The 23,681-nt window shown below is 45.1% G+C and overlaps 1 protein-coding gene across 1 annotated transcript in view; it reads right to left on the bottom strand.

Moving 5' to 3' along the window:
- The window catches only part of TRPC7 (transient receptor potential cation channel subfamily C member 7), a 109,093-nt gene that overhangs the window by 39,855 nt on the left and 45,557 nt on the right, over positions 1–23,681 (bottom strand). The window contains exon 4 of the mRNA XM_040975600.1: positions 358–522. Within this exon, the coding sequence (XP_040831534.1) occupies positions 358–522 (165 nt within the window). The remainder of the gene's footprint in view (positions 1–357; positions 523–23,681) is intronic.

Here is a 23,681-nt window from a genome sequence, read left to right as displayed (position 1 = left end):
CAGCCATGATTGTAATGACCGCATGATGGGTTTTGAGGACATGCATAGCACCCTGGGTAATTAGAAGATGAAGTGTGCCTTTATTCTCTCTGCTCTATTACTGATTTCTTTTTCAGATGATCCCTCGTACATTTAAAATTATCCATTTTATTGCTCTTCTCTCTTTTTAAATGATGAAGAAAAGTAAGTCTTCAGATTTGTCCTCATTTGGTTTTCTACTTCTGCTAAGTATCTCAGAACTATTGTCTTTGAATGTGTAAAGAGCTCAGCTGCTGATTTGAACAGAATAATCTTCAGGTCATGCTAAGAAGAGAGAAAAAATAACCGCCAACGACATGCACCTTAAGCAGTCTGTACCTTGCTGCACGGAGCAATCCAATAGGCTATGGCGAGAAAAGGGAGGCCTATGGAGACTCCAAAGACAGCCAGGAATTTCACAGCGATAGACTGTTGCCGTAAGCCTGAGAGATTTTCATACCACATGGTAAGCAATTGCTGCTGACAGTTAGGATGAGCAACGAACTGTGAAAACAAAAACAAAAACAAAAAACAAAACAAAACAGGAAAATGGCATTGATAGTAGTTGAATTGCATACCACCTAGGGGGAGATAACCAGAATGCTGGAGCCAGAGCGGCTGGGGTGGGTGTCTGCAGAGTCGGGGTGGGGAGGCAGGGGAGCCTGTGCTGCGTCCTCACAGGACTGGCTGAATTGGTGTTCTGCCCACCGAGGGCTGACATCTTTTGGGTTGTCTCCAACTCAGGCTATTGAGTTGAACAGGGACACTTTAAGCCCTGGCAAGTCTGGGAAGCAACACAAAGAGGAATGAGTGGAGCATGGAAAGGCTTTTGGAGATGGACATGAGTCTGAGGTTTGCTCTGCTGGTTACTAGCTAGGTGACTTGGGCTAGCCACTGAGCCTCAGCATTCTCATCTGCAAAACGGACTATGGTTTTGTTTTGGAGGAGTAAATGTTGTAAAAAAGGCTCCCTTCCCTTTTCCCCTGAGGTCTAGGGGCAGAGGCTCACAGTGTTTCCAGAGGCCTGTTTCCATCTTTCGGCATTTCCCTCCTGGATCCTAGTGGTGTTCAGCATGAGTACATGGAGCTTCCAAGGAATATGCCAACACCTTGCATGCCCGTGGTGCCATGCAGTACATGCCTTCGGGGTCATAAGGCACCCTGCTCACCACTGCCACCCTCTCTTGGGACTTTCTGTATAGAATTTTTATATCATGTAACATTGTTTTCCCCCTGCCCTTATCCCACATAACTTATTGGACCCCAGCTATTCCTGTAAGTGTTCTCTCCTGGCATAGTCTGTGAGAGAAGCAGATGCTTTACTTAGGAGGATGTTGACGTGTAATCCTGGAAGATCTGGGAAGTTATCTTCCACTCTGTGGACTGAGCGGCACAATAACTGCATTCTGAAGACGAGGAGAATGAGGAGGTACAGAAAGAAGCTAAGGGCCATCTGACTCTTTTGGGGGCTCAGCTCTTTTCTGCCCGTTATGGTCCAAGCATAGACAAACCCATTGTTCTTTTAGTTGCTCTCATGAAAACATCCCTTTTTTGCACACATTTGTTGCTATGTGGCTATTTATTCATGTTAACCCCAGGTCCAGTCATTAGGCAATACCTAGATAAAATTTGTAACAGTGTAGTCTACATTTGTGAAAAGCAAACACATTAGCTGATCCCCCTGACCCCTGTAGCAGGAGGAAGCCATGCTTTGCTTTGGGCTAGCCTGCCTGTGGGCTCTGTTGAGAACACCCCTGCGGAATGGGAATGTTACATGCCAAGTGCTGGGAAAGACATGCTGACTGGTTTTCAAAGAGGTGACCTCTCAGTTGATTACTCTGGAACATAAAATGCCAATCTCCATTCCAATTGCCTCATTGGATATTAAGAGAACTAAATGTAGAGTGATTCCTGGGAAATGTGAAACCCCCTTTTCATTCTAAGAACAGTATAAATTAAAGCAGTTTGAAAATTAATGCAGATGGTGACCTATTCTTGCCTGCAGTTTCTGAGAACCCACCAAAGTAGGCAGATGTGAAGGCATGCGTAAAGGTTTATTTTGCCCTGCAGTAATTTTTCAATAAAATTATTCAGATGTTGAATGCAGATGAGGTTCTCCTGCAGCATTACTGTCTTCATCCCAACCATTAGGGCCTTTTCCTCTGAGAGTAAGTGCGGTGGGTTCTCCCCACCACTGAGAGGAATCCCCGCCAGCAGGTGCTATGGTGTGCTGGCCATTCTCTGCCTCACACAGCAAGTGGACATGATATAGAGCTTGCAGCGACTTTTAGCATTTAGTCAGAGTGTGCAGGGGGCCAGGCGATTTCATTTTCAACAGCCAGCCTTCTGTCGGTGCTATGGCCCCTCTCAGAGGGTGGAACACATGCCCATGGAACAGCAGGAGATGATGACTTGACTTAACCCGTGGCTTGCTGCACTGCAGCTACTCTGGACCCTTGTCGTGGTCTCCACCATTGGTCTCTCATCTGGATCTGGAAAGAGCCCACACATGCTTTTTCCTCTTCTGCTGCCTCTTTGCAGACAAGTCAGCACTTGTCTACAGGAATCTGAACTATACTGCCATGAACACTATCCCTGCTGCCCCCAGCTTATCTCAGAGGGAGTCAGTGGTCCCAGCTGAACTGGGTGAGGGGTTCAAGGGGGTTCTTCTGGGGCTGTTTCTCTGAATAGACCACTGTAATTTCCTCAGCTATGTTTGTTCCTCCATAATCAGACAACATAGCTGCAGACATGCTGCATACCTGTGGATGGGATTTATGATCTAGTAGTTCAAGAAAGTCAACAGCAGCTGGGAGCCAGAGCCCAGTTGGAAATGTATCTTTATATGGACATGTTTCTGGACTGTGACAGGTCTTGTAAGACAGCTCCCTTACATACGATGCAGTGGGCATCAAAGAATTCTTTGCAGTATGATTTTTGAAGCACAGAAAAAATATCATCCCTGATCCATGGCAAATGAAGGTAGCCAATGAAACACTGTAGCAGGACACAAAGAAAACCTGAGAGAACACGAGGCCAAGGATCAAAGGCAGGCCGAGCTCAGATGGGAGGAGAATTTTCAGAAGCAAGGTTGGAGAGTAACTGTGGGAGAGAAGGCCGCAGCTAGAAGGAAACGAAAGCTCAGAGCGCTGATGTTGTCTGCGGCTGGCTTTCTTTGGCCCTTAAAGGATGGCATGGTCAGAGAGGATGGGTGTCACCTGAGAACTTTCCGAGGCTATCTGTGCCCCACGCCATTCTGGCCAGCAGCACAGCACACTTCAAGGGAAGAGAAGACGTGACTGCCTTTGTTTTCCCTGGAGGCGGTTGTAAATGGGCTGGAGTTGAGGCTGTGTCAGGGTGTGGCAGCATATGGGCCTAAGCAGCTGTTTTTTAAAGAGAAAGCATATCTGTAAATGGCATGCACCATCCTTTGAACTGAGAGAGGAACAGGATGAAGATACATAAAACCATGAGGAGAAGTAGGAGAGTACTCAGGATTTTCTGTAATGGAAATAGGCCTTTGGGTGACCCTGGCTGGGCAGCAAAACCCGAGAGTTACAGGCTGCTGGTCCTCGATTGTTTCCCAAGCCAGTGATCTTGGTGGCATGTTCGTTCCAGTTGTCTTGTTTGATGTGACAACCATTGTGCCCAAAGCTAGTTTCTGCTAGGATTTTTCTCTGACCCTCGTATCCACTTCACTGGTGACTGGCTGGGTAGGATGAGTGGGGACTCTCGGACAGCTGCTGAAGCTTGACTCTTACCTTGCTTTTGTTTTTTGTTGTTAAATATTACTTTATTTATATGAAAGGTATAGTTACAGAGAAGAAAAGACACTCAGAGAGGAAGCTCTCCCATTTATTAGTTCACTCTCTCAATGACTGCATTGGTCCAGGGCTAAACCAGGCAGTCAGGAGTCAGGAACTCCATCTGGGTCTCCCATGTGGGTGGCAGAAGTCCAGCTTGGGCCTTCTGCTGCTGCTTTCCCAGGTACATTAGCAAAAAGCTAGATTAGAAGTGGGAAGCCAAGACTGGCATTCTTGCTCAAAATGGGATGGCTGTGTCACACACAATGGCTTAATTTGCTGTGCCACAGCAATGGTCCCGTCCTCTTTTAATTGGCCCACTAGCTACTATGTGTATTTTATTTTATGGAGGAAAATAATCTTCTCTCATTTTCTCTTCTCTGTATATTCATCCATAAGGAAATGTCTCACTTTAAAAAAAATAGCCGTTGAAGAGCAATGAACTTGCTCTTGAGTATTTTAGGATTGTATTCTGTAACTCTAACACTCGAGGCTGAGATATCCATGGATGACAGAGTGTAAGAGTCCTGTTATGGACAGTTAAGCCACAAGGCTGCTGGGCTCCAAGTCCTAGCCCTGCCGCATGCTGGCCAGCTCGTGGTTCATTCTCAACGCTTCTCATGCTTAGCTTTCCTTCTGTAAAAGTGAAGGAGATTAAATGAATGAGTAAGGTGCTAAGAGCAGTACCTGGGAAACAGTGTATCCCGTGTTTATGTTAATATTGGGTAGGGATAGGCACTTGCAGTATTGGTTAAGATACTGTGTGAGGTGTGTGCATTCCATATTAGAGTACTTGGATTCGAGCACGAGTTCCACCTCTGATTGCAGCTTCCTGCTACAGCACACCCCCAGTGGTGGCAGATAATGTGTCAGGGCCTCTGCCACCCATGTGAGAGATCTGGATTGAATTCCTGACTCCTGGCTTTGGTGTGACTCAGACCCAGTGTTGCAGTCATTTGAGGAGTGAATCCACAGATGAAAGATTTCTCTCTCTCTGCCTTTCAAATAAGTAAAAATTTTAAAAATATAAAGCTATGTATTAAACAGCTTGAAAGCTAACCAATGGCTTATCTTCTTGTTAATTCTTTTTCTCCCCCATGCCTCCTGTTTTATTGTTTCTTCTCTTGCACTCCATACAACTCCACCCTGGCCTTCAGTCCTTATTTCTGATCTCCATCTGGTTCAGCAGACACTTCATGGAAGTGTTGGTGCCTTTACACATTTTCTGCATGGCCAGAACTGGAAGGTTCTTGTAACTTAGCCAGATGGCTTAGGCCACTTCCTGTCTATGCAGTTCCTACTTCCTGATGCTCCACTGTTGGTAAGCTTGGTTTGTATAGGCTGTGAGCTCAGAATGGGCTACTACCTGCTGGGGGCAGTCAGGGTTACCATCAACTCTGTTGGACAGACTCTGAGGTCCACCGTGAGCTGGTTGCAGAGCCCTCGGTCAGCGGGGCGGAGGAGGCCTCTGGATCTGCCAAGAGCACTGCTCCCTGGATGCCTTTTTTCTCCTGCCTTAAAAGCTCAGACATCCTGCACTTCCCCCTCTCTGCAGGAAAGAGAGAGCTAACCTAGAGGCTGTAGGATTTCTGTAGCTCTCAAGTACAGAATTTTCTCTCTGATGCCAGGCCTCATTTACACAGTAATGATTTGTGTCAATGCATGATTTGATAAGCTGAAGAATAATTTAGGTGGAGAAAAAATTCATGAAATTCAAAAATTTTATGGAGAAATAACTTTCTTTTATACAGTTAGATCATCAAAAGGCCTCACGACTGTTTGATGTGACTGTGGTCAAGGAGTTTTCACTAGGCTCTTCATTGGCATTTGCTTAGGGAAATCTTTTCTCCTGGAAGCTGTCTGCATGGGCAAAAAAGAGACCATATCAGTTACCAAGTGGCTGGTCTCAGTGTGGACAGTCAGTTGAAATCAGACTAATGCTGTGCTGCCGTGTCCTGTTTGTGGTCTCTCATAGGGTTGGGCTCAGGGATGCTACATTTTCTCTGTTTGGGGCAGCATTCTCAAGTCATGGAAGTTGAGAGGCTGGAGAGAGATGGAAATGTCAGTCATTTGCATCTCTGAGTTTACTGTTTGTTCATTTTATCACTCATATGTTCAGCAAGCTTTTCCTCAGGATCCCTCTCACCAGGCACTGTGCTCGGCATTGGAGATGAAAGTCACCATCGTTGTGCACAAATCTGAAAGTGGAGTGGGGCTTAGCATGAATACCCTGCCAGTTCCTGAGCAGGTACGCCTCCCTGCTGGGTGAGTGAATAGATACCCAACACTCTTTCCGTCATCACTGTGTGCTCTGGGCCCCATTTCTGCTGAATTGTTTGTTCTTTTCTGTGAAGCTCATGTGAGCTCCACGTGTGCGGAGCCTCCTGGATAACTCAGCTCAAACTGCTCTTCTCTGTGCTACCAGTCTGATTAAGTGCTCAGATTCGGAGGTTGGATTGCCAATGTTCAAATCCCAGATCTGCCATTTTCTAGCTCTGTGAACGTGAGCAGATCACCTCATAGCCCTTATCTTGTGATTTCTGAAAGAGGAAAATGAATGCAGGGTGTGCCGTGTATGATCTGGTGCTGATATTAAGAACTGAAGGTGGATATTCCTGCTGTCATTCCTACTGCCGCTTCTTCCACCAGGCCCCCAGCTGCCCCTTCCAGGGCTGTGGAGGTAAGCAGTTCTTTTACCTCTAGCATTTGCTGAGGTTGTGCTGTCGATTGAGAGTACATATAGACATGGTATTTTTAAGAGTTGGATCGCCTTAGAGAATCAGTCTCTTGATTATAATTTTAAAAAAAGCAGAAAATGACATTGTTTTAATAAATTCTAAGTTCATAGGACATTTTGGTATGGGATTAGAGTTATTGCCATGCTCATTGGACCTATTTGTTTAGTTCTGCTGCTCCAGGGTGGCCCCCTCAAGAACGTCACTCATGAGAGTCCCTGAGAGATGGTGGTGGTGAGGGGGAGGAGCCCGCCTGCAGCAGGAGCCTTCAGACATGGGTGCCCGCAAAGCAAAGGCTGCAGGTCACTGTCCCGTGCTCTGATTTTTATTGAGTTCCTTAATGGAAGGGACTTTACATTGACTGCAGTTTCCACAATAACCTTCCAGAAATGGATTATTCTCATTTCCAGATAGAGATGTTGTTGTTGTTATTGTTTATTTGTTTGTTTGTTTGTTTTAGTTGAGGGGACTGCTGCTGGATCTTCTCAGTTGCCCATGGTCCCACAGCTTGAAAGCCGTTTCCAACTCTGCTCTAATGCCTGGGTTCTCTGCATTCTCTACGAGCCCTCTTGAACTTTCCTGTTTTTGTTGGCATGGACTTTCTGTCTTGATTGTAGCTCCTTGTCCATCATAAAATGCTAAAAAGCAAACATTTCCTGAGTGTTCCCCCTGGTGAGCTCACCTCTGAGCAACCCATATGGACATTTTCTCATTGAATCCTTATTGCGCTCTAAGGTGGCACCTAAGCTTACGTTCATTCAAAGACTGATGGTGCTGTGACTGTTAGTGGAGCACAGAATCTACGTTGCTATTCACACTTGACTCCAGAGTAGATGTTCTTGGCTGCTTTTGTGTTCCTTCTCCCCAGCACCGTTCCTGGTGCATCTTTTCCAGTGTGCTCTGGGTGTCTGTCTGTCTGTCTCTCTCGTTTTGGATAATGGGTAGTGTCCTTCAGGAGAGAACAGTGAGTCTCTGACTTTCTGTGCCAGAATAGAAGTTGCTGTGCTAATCCCATTTCTTCCCATGGAATTCTATCACTCCTCCTTTTATGCTTGTATGCCTGTGTGGTTCTTTCCTGGGAAAGCCCTTCCTGCTGGAAGGCCGCTGCTGTCACTGGTGTGGTGCTCCATAGGTGGGAGCAGTTTGAGTAAGTGGCACAGTTCGATGTTCTCTGCTTTCAGACTGCAAACCTGTTGCTAGCCACAGGACCAAAGCACGTGTCCTCCTGCTCCCTGTCCCTGCCGTGTGGTACATTTCCAGCACTGTAAGAGTTATGTAAGTGCAGGAGGTGGGAAGTGTGGCTTCCTTTCCAGGGACATGAGGAATGGAATTTAGGTTTCGTCTGAGTTTACTTTCATGTTAGAAGTGCCAGGATATTGGAAAATGACCACTTTTTTAGTTTGCAAAGGCAGTTAGTCTGCGACTTTACCAGAAAACTATTCCTAGTCTGTTCTGGAGGAAGTGCGCTCAGAAGTGAACTGAGAGTAGGAATTGGGACTTAGCTCAAGGGGATTTGGGGCCATAAATCAGTGTGCTTGATCTTGAGCTACACCAAGGCACACTGCACTCCCCTTCACTTTCTCGCAGCATCTGAGTGTGTGTCACGTATCCCCCTTGCTGCTCTTTGACTCCACGCGCATGTCTGTCAGTCCTGATGTCCCCTGCCTGTTCATCCATGTGTACACACCAGATCCTAGGCAGGACTGCCATGTTGCTTGCTTCTCTGCACTCCTGGAGTCCTACTGGGAAGCTGCTCACTGAGCCATTCTGGAAGTCTACCAGACAGCAGAGGGAACAGGCAGTTAGGCAGTGTGCTCAGTCATTCTCAAAAAACTGTTCTGTATTTGCATTTCCCAGGGCCCGAACAGAACATGGAAAACTCTCCCACCTTTCATTAGGCAAATCTCTAGTCTTCTTAAACCGTGGGGATTACTTGCACAAATGTTCCAGCTGAGGAGTTGTTCTGAAGACTGCACCCATGACTCAGCAGCATCTGTTGTCCCAGAAAAAGTCATCCTCGAACTAGTTCATGCCTCATTCTCAGGGCTGGGCCCAAAACAAACAGCACTGGCCACCTTCCTGAGTGGGCTATATGCCAAGTGTAGCATCGAGGCAGGGGCAGTGGCTGGCCTTGCTTGAGGAGGATGTTGAGTGCTGCGATGTCCCATAGAGGAATCTTCTAGCACAGCAAGCCTCGAGGATGTTCTGCAGAGTGACTTGGTCCTCACTCTGGCCTCATCGCCATGGCCAGAGTCCCTCTGAGGGCTCAGCGTCAGCTTGCAGCTGGCTCCATATGTGTGCCTCTGCCGTGTGACTGCTTCACATAGAGGTCGCTCTGCACAGTCGGGCAGAGACTGCTCCTCCCAACTAGTGGTTATTAAGCTCTCACTTGAGATCAGAAAAGTGGGAGATATTTCAGCAAACTGTCCTACTGTTGTTTTTCCTTGCACTTCCTGAGTCTTCCCCTCCAACCAGGTGGCTCTTTATATTGCCCCCAAACTTTGACCTAAGTGGCCAGCGCTTGTCTGTGTTCAGAGATGGCCCATCGTGCTCGTCTCTGGCTTAATTCTGATCAGATTCTGAGATCAACTTCCCTATGCCTCCCCATCCCGCCGAGTCTCTTGGCCCCTAGAGATGTCTTGGCTCCTTTGGGTCTGATTGTATGGCTTGTTCACCTGACAGTCACAGTTCATGAGTCAGTCTGTGAATAGCTATACTCATGTTTACACAGGATCTTGCCTGCTGTCTCTCAGGTCCTTAAAGGAGCCAGCTGCACCATCCAGAGCGAGCAGCCTTGCCTTTTACATAATAGGTGTTCTGTAAACTTCTACTGAGTGACTGATAAACTGAACGCTCTTCTAAGTAGTCTTAAGATTTTGCTTCATAATGTTGCTGTGATTCATCATCCCAGAATAGTTTCTAAATATAACAAGTCCCTTGTTACTCAGGATCTGATGTACGCTTAACTGTCTCCAGATCTTTACTAAAAGACAGACAAGGAGAGGGGATGAAAACTAAACTATTGGGCTCCTGTGTTCTTGTGCGGAAGGTCAAGGTGTGAATCTAAAATGGGATTTGAGGATTATCTTATGGGTTAGATGAGGATAATTTGATTGCTATATGCACTGTATACTGCAATTAAGTAACATTAATTGAAAATATTTACACAAATATAATAAGAAATAACTAATATATGTTGAACATCTATTTTGTTCCAGGCTATGGGCGTAACAGTCATTGTATCACTTAGCTCTCACATGAGTTCCCTGAGGGGCTATTGTTATATTCCTAATTTAACTGGCTATATTTGTATTTAATTCAATTTATTTAAACATTTATCTGTTTATTTGAAAGGCAGGCTGGCAGAAAGAGGAGGAGAGACAAATGAAAAACTTTCCCCCATTTGTTCACTTTCCACATGCCTGCAATAGTCAGTCCTGGGCCAGATCCAGGAGCCAGGGGCTAGGAGCCAGATACTCCCTTGGGGTCTCCCGTGTGGGTGGCAGGAACCATCATCTACTGCCTCCTGGTATGTAAACAGGAAGCTGGATCCGAAGCACAGAATAGCCAGACTGAAACCAAGAAAGTGTCTATCTAAGAGGCTGTTTAACATACCCTGCTACAACACTTGCCTAATATTCCTATTTTTTAAAAATTACTTGTCTACAACCAACCACAAAAGTGATTATGACAGGGCCTGGACTGATTTCAAAGATCCTGTTTTAAACTGTTGTATTTCCACAAGTAACATTTAAAATCAACAGGCTTGCCAGAGCGCAGGGGACCCCTGTGATCTCTCCCTAGGCCCACGAGAGGTCAGGGCTGTCACCACTGAAGATGCTTCCAGAGTTTTCATCTCTTGCTACTTTTACAACTGCTTGTCAGTTACATGGCACTGGGTATAAAAACCAGTTTTATGAAAAGAGAGGGACAGTGCATTTTCTTGGCAGCTTCTTCCTTTTAAACGAGTGAACCACATGCCCACGATGCAATCCCAGCCTTTTTTCCACATATAGATGTAAGTTTTAGTGATTGAATTGATTTCATGATGGATCAACTTCCTGATTTTCACTTTGCCAAGACCAGGCTAACCTGGAAACCACTCATGCCTAGATTTACAGCTTTGAAAACTTCTGACTCCATTAAAAAAAAAAAAAACACTTTTGTGAAAGACCTAATTAAGATCTCAGACCCTTTGCCAAATCCCACGGGATACTGGAATCTTCCTAGAAAGAGCTGTGGGTTCCACACAGTTGCCTGGGCTTAAAATCTGACTGAACAATTGCTCAAGGTGTTTCCATAGCTTAACCAATTTTCCTGGTGGTTGGGGTGCCATTTCTCAGGTACCCAGTGTCATGGTGTCAGGAACAGACATGAGCGCTGGGGTCAGCCTGCCTGGGTGTCGGTCCTGGCTGCGCTGTCAACTAGTGAGGGATCAAGCAGCCTAACTTTTGGCTTCGTTTCTCTGTATGTAAAATGACCGCAGTCATGAGTACCTGGGGGAGTTCTAGTGACTTAAAAAATGCAGTCCCAGGTTTTGGTTCATGGTTCAGTTTTTAAGTCCCAAAATGCTGTTTCATTGTTGGTGGTATAATATTTCTGAAACAGAAGTAAGAAATAGAAATCACTTCTATCGTGCATTAATTTTTTAAATTACCCATGATTCTTATATAGAGGAAGAAGTGATGATCATTAAAAATCAAGTTATTCTTGTAAGAATAATTCTTCCTCCAGTTCGAAGGCTTTACCAACCCAGCATACATTCAAAGATGTTGTTCTCAACACAAGAACACCGTAGCTAAAGGGAAAAGGCACATGTTTTCTTCAAACATAAAGCACAGCTTTAGAGCAACATAAAAACTGTAGGTAGGTTGGTGGAGTTGTGGTAGGGTGGAGTAGGGATACTCACACATTTTTAAAAGAGATTTTCTGTATTGTCAGAACAGTCAGTTGCAAGCAGATGAAGGAACCAGAGGGAAATATTGAGAATTTACTTAGAACTGTCTATAAATGATTCCAAATTTTCCAAATATTTTTTGCAGAGAAATCTGCTGAAAATTCAACAGTAACATATTTGATATCCTTTGCTTTAAAAACTTCCATATTTTACATTTATGTAATTTTTTAAATAGTAATACTTTAAAATAATTTTGGTTATTCTGAATTTGCATTATAATGCTGGTTTCTGTAAAACCTATTTTGTACAAATTATTTTATAATTAAAATATACTCAAGATTTAGTGTCACTGATTTTAAGCTGTAATTTTTAAATTTCCAAACTTATGAAATGTTACTATTGCCAATATTTTGGTAGTGAGTCATAAGTGCTGAAATAATGGCATTGTCATTGGTTCAAGAATTAGAAGTAATATGTGTGGAGTTTAAATGTTCCAGGTGTTGCCAGGTGCTAAGTCCTACAGGTTGACAGTTGCCCTCCGCTGCTCAGGGTGTATGTCAAGTGGCTATTGACACCATGCATGGAAGACCCCAATGGACAAGGTCCCTGTGCTTGGGAAGCTTGCTAAGTCCCCAGTCAAAATCATCTGGGCTCTTTCAGATTGGATGGCAGGGATAGTTGGGTCTCCTCCTCTCCCCTCCATTCTGCTCTCCTCTTCCTTCCCTTCCCTTCCCCTCCCTCCTCTTCTCTCCTCCCCTTCTGTTTCCCCTTCCATTTCCTCGCCCCTTCTTCTCTCCCCTCTTCCTTTCTCTCTCTCTCCTTTCCTACTTTCCTACCCTCCTTCCTTTTTTTTTTTTTTTTTTTTTTTTTTTTAATGAGAGCCTCTTCCTATGTATTCCTATTTAGTGCAGACACCTGTATTCGACTCAGGTCATTTTTCCTGTTACTGAATGTACCCAGTGCAGGACCTCAGCTCCTTACTCCCCCTTCGTGAGAGCTGGGGTGGGCCTATCCAGAACCCAGGCCAAGCCTGTGCTGTGTGTCTGCATCTCTGCTGTAGATCTGTGACTCTGTGCAGGGAAGCCTCTTGATCTGGTACATGCTGCTGCCATGTGGGAACAGCCCTGCATCTGCTGCCCTGCCCTCAGGCGCTGATTTTCTCTTGCAGCTCCCTTGGGGGCCAGGAGGTCCCAGGTATTGTTAGCTGCTGAATTCTTCTGAACTTTGATGCCTCCTTAACATGTGGGCATCTATTTGTTCTCCACAGTTCTGGTCTCTAGGCATCTGTCCATTGATTTCAGAAATGCAGCTCTCTCTGCATATCGATTTTCCCCCATCTGAAAGAGCAGTTCCCTGGCAGAGTGCCTGGGACTGACACCCAGGGTGAAGCCGTGCCTTGCCATGCTCCACAGCTGCTTTCCGCCTGGGTTCAGGCCTGCACATTTCTGCTTCCGATAATCTGAGGTGGAAGATTACTCTTCTTATTTCATTTTACCTCCATCTGGGTACATGAGGTAGCCTCTCTCAGTGGAGAAAGGTGAAAGATCCCAGACATAAACTCTTAGTTTTCTATACATAATTCATCTTGGCCCTCAAGAAGAGAGATTGTGGAGTGCCCAAGGACCATCTCAAAACTCTTGCTCAGGCCCCCCTACACCTAGGTCTAGTCCAGATTTCCTTCTGGAAAATTTTCTCTCATGTTTTCCTTAAAAACTAGTTGTATTTTCTTGTTCTTTCACCTTGTAGCATCCATCTGACTAGTAAATACCCAATATAGACAGTTCAAGCTCTGTCATCCTGTGGTTCTGGGCACTTGTATCCAGTGGGGTGTATAGACTGAAGAATTTCCTCTCTCTCCCACAGCCACAACCATTCTGCACCTGTACAGCACAGTAAGCACTTTTGAGGGTTCCCCTTCCCACTCCCCAATCCTGTGATTCACACTGCCTCTCTGTACCCTCTAGTGCCCTGCGGGTTTATTACTTCACAGGGGACTTACAGGCATAGACAAGACCCTCATAAATGTTGGTTTCTTTTGCCCTGGGCCCACTCTGCCACCCTGGGCTTCCCGTTTGGACAGTCGCACCTGTGCCCTTCACTTCTTTGAGGAATTTGCCGCATCCCAAACACTGAAGGGCTATCTGGTGAAGGCACGTGTCGGTCATGCAGGTGAACTCTGGTCTCCCTACTTGAGATGGTAAAGAGGATGCAGTGATACAGCGTTCAGTGTCAGGGTTCCCTGAACTGTTGTCTTTGCTGTGTGAAGAGGAAGCCATGTTCTTTGGCCTCAGGAACCAACTTTCATGCCATGGTGTACACAGGAGATCTTGTGATGGACTGGGTCAATTTGGGTCCTACTTGGATTGCTGCTATATGACAATCCATGGCAAATAAAAAAACTCTTGGTCTTTCTCAGCATGTTCAAATTCTTCAGGAACAGAAGCTGTGTTCTATGAGACGTGAAATATTTAAAGTCAAATTTACCCACATTCAAATTTATCTCTATCTGTATTTGTTCATTCATTCATCAAGGTTCCACTGAGCTGGATACCAGGAACACAGAGGTCCATATTGTCCTGTGTCCCAGGGCTCCCCAACCCTACTGGGAAGGCAGTCTGATAGGCACAAAATAGTCCCAAGAGTGCTGTCACAGGGTTAGCCAGGGATACACTAAACAGCAGGGAAGAGGCACCCAGCCCAGCTAGGAGGCGGAGGGGTGGTAGGGAAAGGCTTGTTGGGGGAGGGATTTCTGTTTTGAATCATGAACGCTATTCCAAGGCAATCAAGAGAGTCAGGAGAGGGAGCTGCCAAGCGTTTGGGCTCTGGAGTTACACAAATCCTAGATTAAACCTGGCCTCTGCCTGTGACTGCTGTGTGATGCTGAGCAAATTACAGCTATGTCTGTGTCATCTGCAAACAGACTGATGGTGCCCAGTGCACTTGACCTGACAGAGGGCAGGTGGGGTCAAACACTTAATAAACTGTCTTTCTGCTGTTACTGCTGAAGCCTCAGAGCCTGGCCTGTCTGAGTGCAGGGTGCAGGTTGCTCAGGGCAACTGCCCCTGAGGAATGATAGGAGACAGGAGACTCTGTAGGGTTTGGAAATCATGCTAAGATAGAGACCACATGTGACTGGAAAAAGCAGGGGCCTTGGGAGCACTAAGGGAGTGGTAACAGAATTTTTAATTCTGTGCATCAGAGATCTATAATGTAGGGTTTGCTTTTTTGTGCATATGTATGTGTTATCCCTCATTCCTGCCCTCACTGTAGCCCATGGTCTAAAGAGCAGAGCAACATCCTCCCTTTGAATTACAGCATCAGACAGTCTCAGAAGGCTCCGGGGACACTTGATTCATGGAACCTGCGTCGTGGACAATGATCATTTATTGTAATGTCCAGTCGTCTGTTTACAGCCTCTTTAAATGTTAATGATCAATAATGTGATTATGATGGGGAAAGTTCCTGGGCCAGTTGTGGGTTTAATTTAATTTACAAAGCCATCTGGAGCTATGCAGAATTCTTATTTTTTTTTTCCTCTCAAGAAAACTTTGGTATCTTCTAGTCTCTGTAATTTCAAACCTATAGGAAAGACACCAGCCCCTGGCAGTATGGAAGCCCAATGCTCTGGGGCTGAATTAGAGGGTATAGAGGGTTTTATACTCTCCCTTCCTCACTTCCTCTGGGCAAGCAGGGGGCATAATTTGGCTAGTGAGCCTCATTTGTCTAGACAGCAGGCTAAATGAAAGGTTGACTTTGTGTTACTAGGAAAAAAAAAATCAATCTCATTTACCCATGTCTATAAGGCTTTTGATAATCTGACTCTTGCCTTTCATTCTCCCTTTTGTTACTGTATTTGCCTCTTTATAACTCCTGAGATATACCAAGGTCTTCCTTGACCATACTGTCCCAAACCGGTCTTCTCCCTGCTCCCATGCAGTCCTTTCCCATTTCTGTCCTCTGCTTTCTCTTCATCACTTAACAATCAGAATCTGCACTAGAATGTCAGAGTTCCACAAGAGCAAGAACTTTATTTATTGCTGTGTTGTATGTAATATGTTAAATTGCTGTGTAGTTTGTAACATGAATGGCTGTTTTACCTCGTATCCTCATATACACAGTATACTACCATGAGTGTCAGCTCCAGTTCTTCTCTCCTCCTGGGGCAGATGGCATTTCCAAATCTAGTGACAACGATGTCTTTAGAATAGGAACATATTAGAGTTGTAGAATTCTGCATGCTCTAGAATGGGAACTTACTAGTACCCCTTTGTGAGGTGAAGAGTGTGGCCCTGGCCTGTTTTCACCAGCAGAATGTGGTGAAAGTGATCCAGTAGAGCTTTCCAAGACCAGGCCTTAAGGGTTTCCAGCATCTGCTTTCCCTCCTGGGAAAGCTTTCTCATTGCCCCCACCATCCCACATATCACCAGCTCCTCTGAGACCACTACTGTGGGAAGCTCAGTGCAGCCACAGGGAGGAAAGAGGCTAATATGAAGGAGCTGAATCGAGGTGGCAGCCAAGCGGTGTAGCCTTCTGGCATTGTCCATCCTAGCCCTCCAACCAGGTGAATATAGCTGAACACGAGAACTTCTCATCTGAGCTCTGTTTGGTTTCCTGATCTATAGAATTATGAGTAAAATAAAAGATATTTTTTCTGAGCCACTGAATTTTATGCACCAGTAGGTAAATGGAACACTTGTGTTCAGCTCCCAGTGCTAGTTCGGACTCCACTATTCCATCTCACTGCTTCCATGGAGCTGTTGGACACGAGTGTCTTCCTGGGTCCTCACCTCCTCTTGACCTGGGTGCTCATTCTCTGCTCCTCTCCTCCTAAGCTGCGATCTTGGTTTTCCTAGACCTTCTGATCATTTGAAGTCTGGCTTCTGTACCCTGCTGCAGTAGTAGTCTCAGGATCCTGTAACTTCCCAGTGGTTGTCACCTTCCCTCTGGCTTCTTCCTTTCTTCCACCATCTCTGAGGTCCAAATGCCACATCATTCCTGGAGGCTCACATACCCTTCTCCCTTCAGCCCGGCTCTGTGGACGTCATTTGAATAACCTGCCTGGGACTGGGAGATGAGCCTGGGTGATGGCCCTGGGTGAAGACATGTTTGGGAGTGTGGCTTGCTTTTTGGTTTCCCCTCCTGAAGGGGGTGACCTTGAGGTTGTGTTCTCTCTGTCCTAACAGCTTCTTGGCATGGGGGAGGTGTGTTGGTTTCTGGATTTCTGAGGACCACATGTTGGCTTTCTTGGGGGTACTGCAGTCCAGGGGAGGGGAGAGGCTGAAGGGGAAAGTGCTTGATTGTTGGGGAGGCATTTGCTAAGACTGTGAACAGACTGGAGCTTGGGAGTCCCCATCAGGAGGCAAACATCTACTTGAACTCGGTCCAGGAGGTGGGTTGAAGCTGAGATGAGAATCATTTCAGAATATTTGAGGGATGGTTCTTCCCCGTCACAGTTCAAGGGAGGGCCCCAGTGCTAGTTCTAGCCCAGAGGTCTTGCTTCATGGGAAATTTTCTGAAGGAAGGGGTTCTTGCCTGTCCTGCTGTGTGCCTAGCACCTGCTGCAATGTCTGAGCTGTGGTGGGTGCTCCTGGAAGTTTGTTGGATCAGTAAACTTGAGCGTCTGCTTGGGATAGATAGAACTTGGTAGTAGCCTACTGTGTCCACAGAAGGGCAAAGGATATAAAGATGAGTCCTCAGACCCAGCACTGTGGCCTAGTAGCTGCAGTCCACATCTTGCATGCACTGCCATCCCATATGGGTGCCTGTTCTAATCCCGGCAGCCCCACTTCCCATCCAGCTCCCTGCTTGTGGCCTGGGAAAGCAGTCGAGGATGGCCTTGGGACCCTGCACCCATGTGGGAGGCCCAGAGGAGACTCCAGGCTCCTGGCTTGGGATTAGCTCAGGTCCAGCTATTGCGGCCACTTGGAGAGTGAATCAACAGACAGATGAACTTCCTCTTTGTCTCTCCTCTCTGTGTATCTGACTTTGCAATAAAAAAAAAAAAAAAAGACAAGTCCTCTGAACTGTGTCATGACACAGAGGAGGATGCCCCAGAGTGACTGAGACAGTTTCTTGGCCACCAGGGCAAGAGACATGTGCCCTATTTCATATATTCTAAATATTCTAAATGATTTTGATAAATAATTCAATCCTTGCAACAAGTCCAAGACAGACACACATATATATACTTAACGTGTGAGGCAAATGAAGCACAGAAAGACTGAGTGATTTGTCTGAAATCCCAGCCAGGCTGTGAACCCAGACACACCTGCTTTAGAGCTTGACTTAAATGAAGGAGCAGTTAACATGTGACATTCTTTATCGCTAAGATTCATACAGCAAATTCATACTGGTTGTACCTGTTTCTCTGGTGAATATGTATTTAATGTATATATGCACACATAAGTTATATACAAAATAATCAGTCATACAATAAAATCTGACAGAGCAGATCAAGGTTAGCAATATGGATTTTTTTTTTAAAGTCAGAGAGCATGACAACATGAAATGGGCTGTGCCTTGTTTGCCACTTGTAACATTTAACAACTGGCTGCCTCACGGTATCTGCCCAGAACAATGCCTGAAAGACAGCATTGGCCTGTACTCGTACGCAGCCTTTACTACATACTGGAACCATCTAAGGCAAGAACTGTTGGACTCATGGTCTAGCAGGAGGGGAAAGCAAGAGGGAGTGATCTGCCTAAAGTGACCCATAGCCATCTCCCTCCAGAGCTTATGATTCTAACCATGACTCTACATAGAATCATTTGTCACATCATGTTGAAAGGTATGTGTTTTCTGCAGAAACATGCATTTTTGGATTGTCTGGAAGGGAGTTGGCTATTTCAGGAGCACATCTTTAACAACCTGTGAAGAACCTGCAGGGTGTTTATGGGTTCTTTGTAACTGTGATAGCAATCACAATTTTGATAGAACCTTACTAGAGCATTGTCCCTTGACCCCGTAGAACAGAGTCCATTTTCTGTGGGCAGTGGTTCATTACCTGCTAAGGATCTGTAACTGGTGCTAATGGATTTGGCTCTTGGAACTTTGTCTTTGTAAATCCTCCCTAATGGATCTTAATTTCATTAAAGTTCAGCCTAATGGCCATTGAGAACAACCTCGGAATTAGCCAACACTTAAACATTTCGTTTTTGTGCACTAAGCGAAGGTCCTTCTTAGAACAAGTATAAAATGTTGCTTTCACTGAAAATATTCCAAGGAAACTGGGTTTGGAGGGTTAGCTGAGGATCAGCCAAGAGGTTAGCGTTTCTAGGATTCCTGGGCTCCCTTGCCCTAACTCACTGTGGATGTGCCTCTGGCAGCCTGATAGATGGGGCAGCTTATCTCAGCCCCTGGGCACCAGCAGAGTGTGGTGGTGAAGAACAGAGCTCAGGATAGATGCCAGCTCATGTCCCTGTGGCACCTCCTACCACCTTAGGTGATGTTTGCATCTCTTCCCTGGGTTTTGGTTCCTTCATCAGTAAAGTGCAGGAGAGAGGGTAGGGACTGCATGAGGATACAGCATTCTTATGAAGAGCAGGGATGTTCCCCTTGTTGGCTCCCCCTACACTGAACTATCCTTTCGTCTCAGGATTTCTTTCAAGCCCCAATTCCTCCTTCCTTGTCCTCTGCCCTAATGCCTTTGCCATCCACTGTGGGCCCAGTCCTGCTCTGGGTCTGGCACCATACCCTCCTACTATGAAGTTCTCTAAGCTCTGAAATGGTGTCCTGTGCCCTTCATCACATAAATTAGATCTCTGCTAGGGAAGTTGCAGAATTGGAGCACTCTGTCCAGTTTTTGGTAGTCCAGCCTGTCATATGGAAGCGACTAGACTGAATCCGTGATCTGAATGCAAAGCTCTGTTGATTGCCTCCAAATGGTGGTCACATAAGTTCTTTCATTGAACACAGCCATATCCTAAAGTTCCTCATTCTCCCTGCTGGATTCATTTTAGCTGCTTCTTCCTGTATACACCATTCAAACCTTACTACTCATTGAAGTGAGACTACCTGTAGAACTACACCACAGTGTGGTCATAGCTGTGTGGAAAGTTCAATGTTGCACAGCAGTCCGACAGATCAACATGGAAAGTATTAAGGCTTCAGTGTAGAAATGCTGGGGGATGCTGATGGCCTAGTGTGTGGAGCCTTGGGACCATGATGGCAGTCCATACAGGAAATGCCTGTCTCCACACACCTTCAGAAGAATGAACTTCAAAAATGGGCATAAGAAAGTATTTTGTAGTTATTGAATCAGGGAAACAGTATTAATAATTTTTTCAGTATTGGAAGAGTACTGAGGAAACCGGTGCAATTGAATACCATTTGCAACAGAAAACTAGTATCCTTTTGGGAAAATAATTTTGCAGTGCATTTGTAGAAACATAGCAAATATTTATGTTTTTTTGACCCAGTAGCCTCACTCTGAGAAATTTAATTTAAAGCAATAATAGAACAGGAAAGAAAGCTATGTATGTAGAGATAATAGTTCCACATAAATATGTTGAAAAAGTGAATGCTTGACAGTAGAAAAAATATAAACCATGGCATATCTGTCTTACGTTAACAGAAAAATAGTAATTATTGAAAACAAAGAAAATGTTCACATTCAGATGCTTGGTGAATCATGTCATAAAATTATTTACCCTGTTGGTCTAAGTATGTAAATACATATCTGCATTTGGGAAAAAATTGAAAAACTGTAAGAAAACAATTGATATAGGGGACATAGGAGGAGCAGCATAATTTAACTTTTAAGTATCTTCGTTATCTTTGTAATGATGGCTGTGCTGCAGAATTGGAAATATAACCATCCCTTCTCCCTGGAGCAGCCCCTGCTGTTTTGCAGTGGGGCCTCTTGCCCCTGCTGTCCTTTCAGCCACTGCACTTGGCAGTCCTGGCCTCCCCAGCCCACCCTCTCTCGCTCTACCCCAGGTTCCTGCCCTCCCAGCTCCTGTCATGGCTCTCTCCCCCAGTGTCCCTCTGCCTTCCCCTAGACCAACTGCGGGCTCCAAATGCTGTCTCCCCTTTGCACTTCCACACTGTTCCCTTGTCTGTGTTTCCCTTTTCATCTGAGCTCTGACTCAGGTTACTCCCTCCTCTTCCGTGAAGACCTCCCACCCCATTCATTTGTGTCTGAATTACTCTTTCCTTACTTGTTTGGTTAAGGGTGGCCTCAGTGCTGTGCAGTTGCATGGGATGCATGCTCCTGACTGACAAGACCCTGGTCTAATCCTAACTTGTCCACAGGTTTAGCTGCTGGCTGGGGTCACCTGATTGTCCTCTCCTCTTTCAAACCTGCTCCAACTGCTGACAGTAATCAGGAGAGGACCAAGCACAGGTGTACACAGGCTTACTAGGAGATGGTGAGCGTACAGTGACCAGTTTGTGATAAGTATTCATGGTACTCACGTACCATGGCATTGAGCAGGATAGGAAAAACAGAACTACAAGCTAAGTTTATTTTGCCACAATTTTTGAAATTCATGTATTTTTTTTCATAAAACACATCTTCATGACTGTTTAAAGACCCCTGTTATACATGTATTTCAAATTTTGTACCAAAATAAACTTCTTTTAATAGCATTTCTTATGAACTTTCGGGTATGCCAATAAATGTGTTATAATTATACAAAGAAAACTTATAAAACTTATACGTTAGTAAGTATATTTATTAAACAAGTATATTATTATAAGTACTATTAAGGGGGGTAAAAACTCTAAGATTAATCTAATTTCTTTTGATGCAATTTGGAGGCCAAATTATTATTATTTAAATTGTTTTATATTAAAGTGATTTCTTTGTGTTTTTAAGTAAAATAAGAGCATCAGTCATGAATCAAGTTTCCACGGAACTTAGTGACAGTAATTATAGGAATTTAAGAATGAGATGGTGCCTAACCTAGTCACCACCCTGGAATACTCTCCTGTTTATCCCACTTCAATCCTCAAGAGAACTCTTGAGTTTCTTCAGTGGCTTTTGGAATGCATCTCACCTTGAACTTGGAACTTTGCAATATTTCAGAAAACAAAAACCAAGAGAAAGCTCAGTGTGGCACATTCATTCTCTTAGTCTCTCACTTGCTTAGCAACCATTTTTGAGAACCTTCTACTTGCCTAGATTTGTCCTAGGTTGGAAATATGTGAATTGCTGCCATAGAGTTCCCTTGCTGAGGGCAACAGACAATCAACAAATAAAGAAAAAATCATGTTCATGACAAAGAGGGTACCAGGACAGAGTGGCTGTTGAGGGAGGAAGCAGGATGATGGCCAAGTTCATGTAGCAAGCCAGGAGGCCCCTTGGAACGCTAAGGAGGAGACAGCAGAGAGCTGAGGAAAAGGCACGTGTCCCACCCTTGGGGTGGGCACTAGCCAGGAGCAGGCCTGCTGAAGGAAGGAGATGAGGCAGCACCACGTGGCCCACTGTTAAGGTTGGGGAAGAAGGTGTTCGTGTGCTGCCAGAACTGCCCTTCCAGGCAGGGTACATCCAGCCCTAGCTGTTAGGGGTGTTGACTACTGAAGTCATGGCCAATCCTTTCTCTAGAAATTCTTTTCAGCTTGTGAGACCATTGTTTCCAGACAGTCCTAGGAAATTGTGCTCTCCCCTTGGGGGTTGCCTGCAGTTAATGACCGACAGATACAGGTGTGCAGTGGTCACTTCCCAGCCTTCTCCTGGGACAGCTCTGTGGTGCTACTCACATCCCGGTGTTCCTCATGAGGTCGCGCTAACGCCAGACTTCCCGGAGAGCACCTGTGGGCTCAGCTGTCTCATCATGGCTCTGCCCCTGCTTTGCATGTTTCTCCTGAGATCCCAGTTTTCTTGAAGTGCTAACTTGGGAATCCTTGTCTTAGGCTGTACTTCTGCTAATGAGGACTAGCCAGGACTGTGCCTGGCTTGTTGATCCAAGTGGAAGGTTTACGTGAGGCCATAACATGATCTCTGATTTTAAAAAATTCTCTGACTGTTGCCTGCGTGCTTTTATGTGTAGGTGAGGAGATGGGAGGAAGGAGAGGGAAGAGGTAGAAAGCCCGTTAGATGCTGTGGTACTCATCCAGGTGAGTTATGACTGTCTTGGGCTTCGTAAACTAAAGTGTTCTTTTTAAGCAATGATTTACACTTGCAGTTAAGCTTACAAATCTCCCCCCTTCCATTAAGAAAAATTTGTAAAATGATTTTAGGCAGGTGGAAGTTAATTAAAGAGTAATTTATAATGGTACATAATGGGAGGAATATTTGAAATATCAAATACTCAGTAAAACTCCAAATTCATGTATCAGCAATAAGTCAGAAATGTGGAGTTGGTCTTTAGCTGCATTACTGGAGTTAGTTACTAGCTCTCAGGGTAGACTGTAACCTCTCAGGTTTGTTTGTCTCTGGGATTGAAGAGCCAGTGTGAAAATGACGCTTGCTGTCCTGTGCACTGGGGGCTAGCAGATGCATCTGATCTGCAGCTGTGTCTCCGAGGGATGGGGAGAGTTTTGCTCCTCTCTTAGGTACTCCTCAGACCCTGCAAGAGGACGCAGTGGTAGCAAGGTTCTGCCTACCTTCGCAAATGCAGCTTAACAACGAACAGAATGATAGTCATACAGCTAAGGCTTCCCAGCCAAGCAGCGTGATAACAAAGAAGAAAAACACGCTAAAGGATTATCCTTTTGTATAAGTGCTTATCTTTTGAAAGAGCTAAACAAAAGGCAGCAAAACAGCCAAAAAGGCAGTCATGTTCTGCCCGGTTGTGACGACTCTTGCCTGGAGGATCAGGAATCTCTTTTGCAAAACTGTGTGTTATAGAAAGTCTTGCCAGACAGTGTGCAGCATGCCTGAGGGGGCAGAGGAAGCATGGGACACCCTGCACAGAATACTTCTATAGCAAAGAGTTATGTGGTCCAACAGTTCAACGGTGCTGAGGTTGACAAGTTCACACAGACATACCCGTCAGTCATATAAGCAATATTAAAAATAAAATAAAAATTAAATTATCTCTGCTTAGAAAACTATTAAGGCAGTTAGCTCCCAGTGGCTGATTTATTGTATACTCATTACATTCTAAGGATGTGTAATAGTAAATGCTGACTGCTGTTTATCATGTATTCCCATTATGTGAATGATAATACTGAGGCCCAGAAGTTAGATAATGTATTTGAAGATATGCATCTAATAAATGTAAGACTTGGGATTTGAACAGAGGCAGTCAGACTCCTGACCATAATGCTTTACTCCTGCCCAGGA

The sequence above is a fragment of the Ochotona curzoniae genome, unplaced genomic scaffold (genome assembly GCF_017591425.1).
Source record: "Ochotona curzoniae isolate NIBS_2020 unplaced genomic scaffold, NIBS_Ocur_1.0 contig_1, whole genome shotgun sequence".
NCBI lineage: Eukaryota > Metazoa > Chordata > Mammalia > Lagomorpha > Ochotonidae > Ochotona > Ochotona curzoniae.
This window is presented reverse-complemented; position numbering and strand designations above follow the sequence as displayed.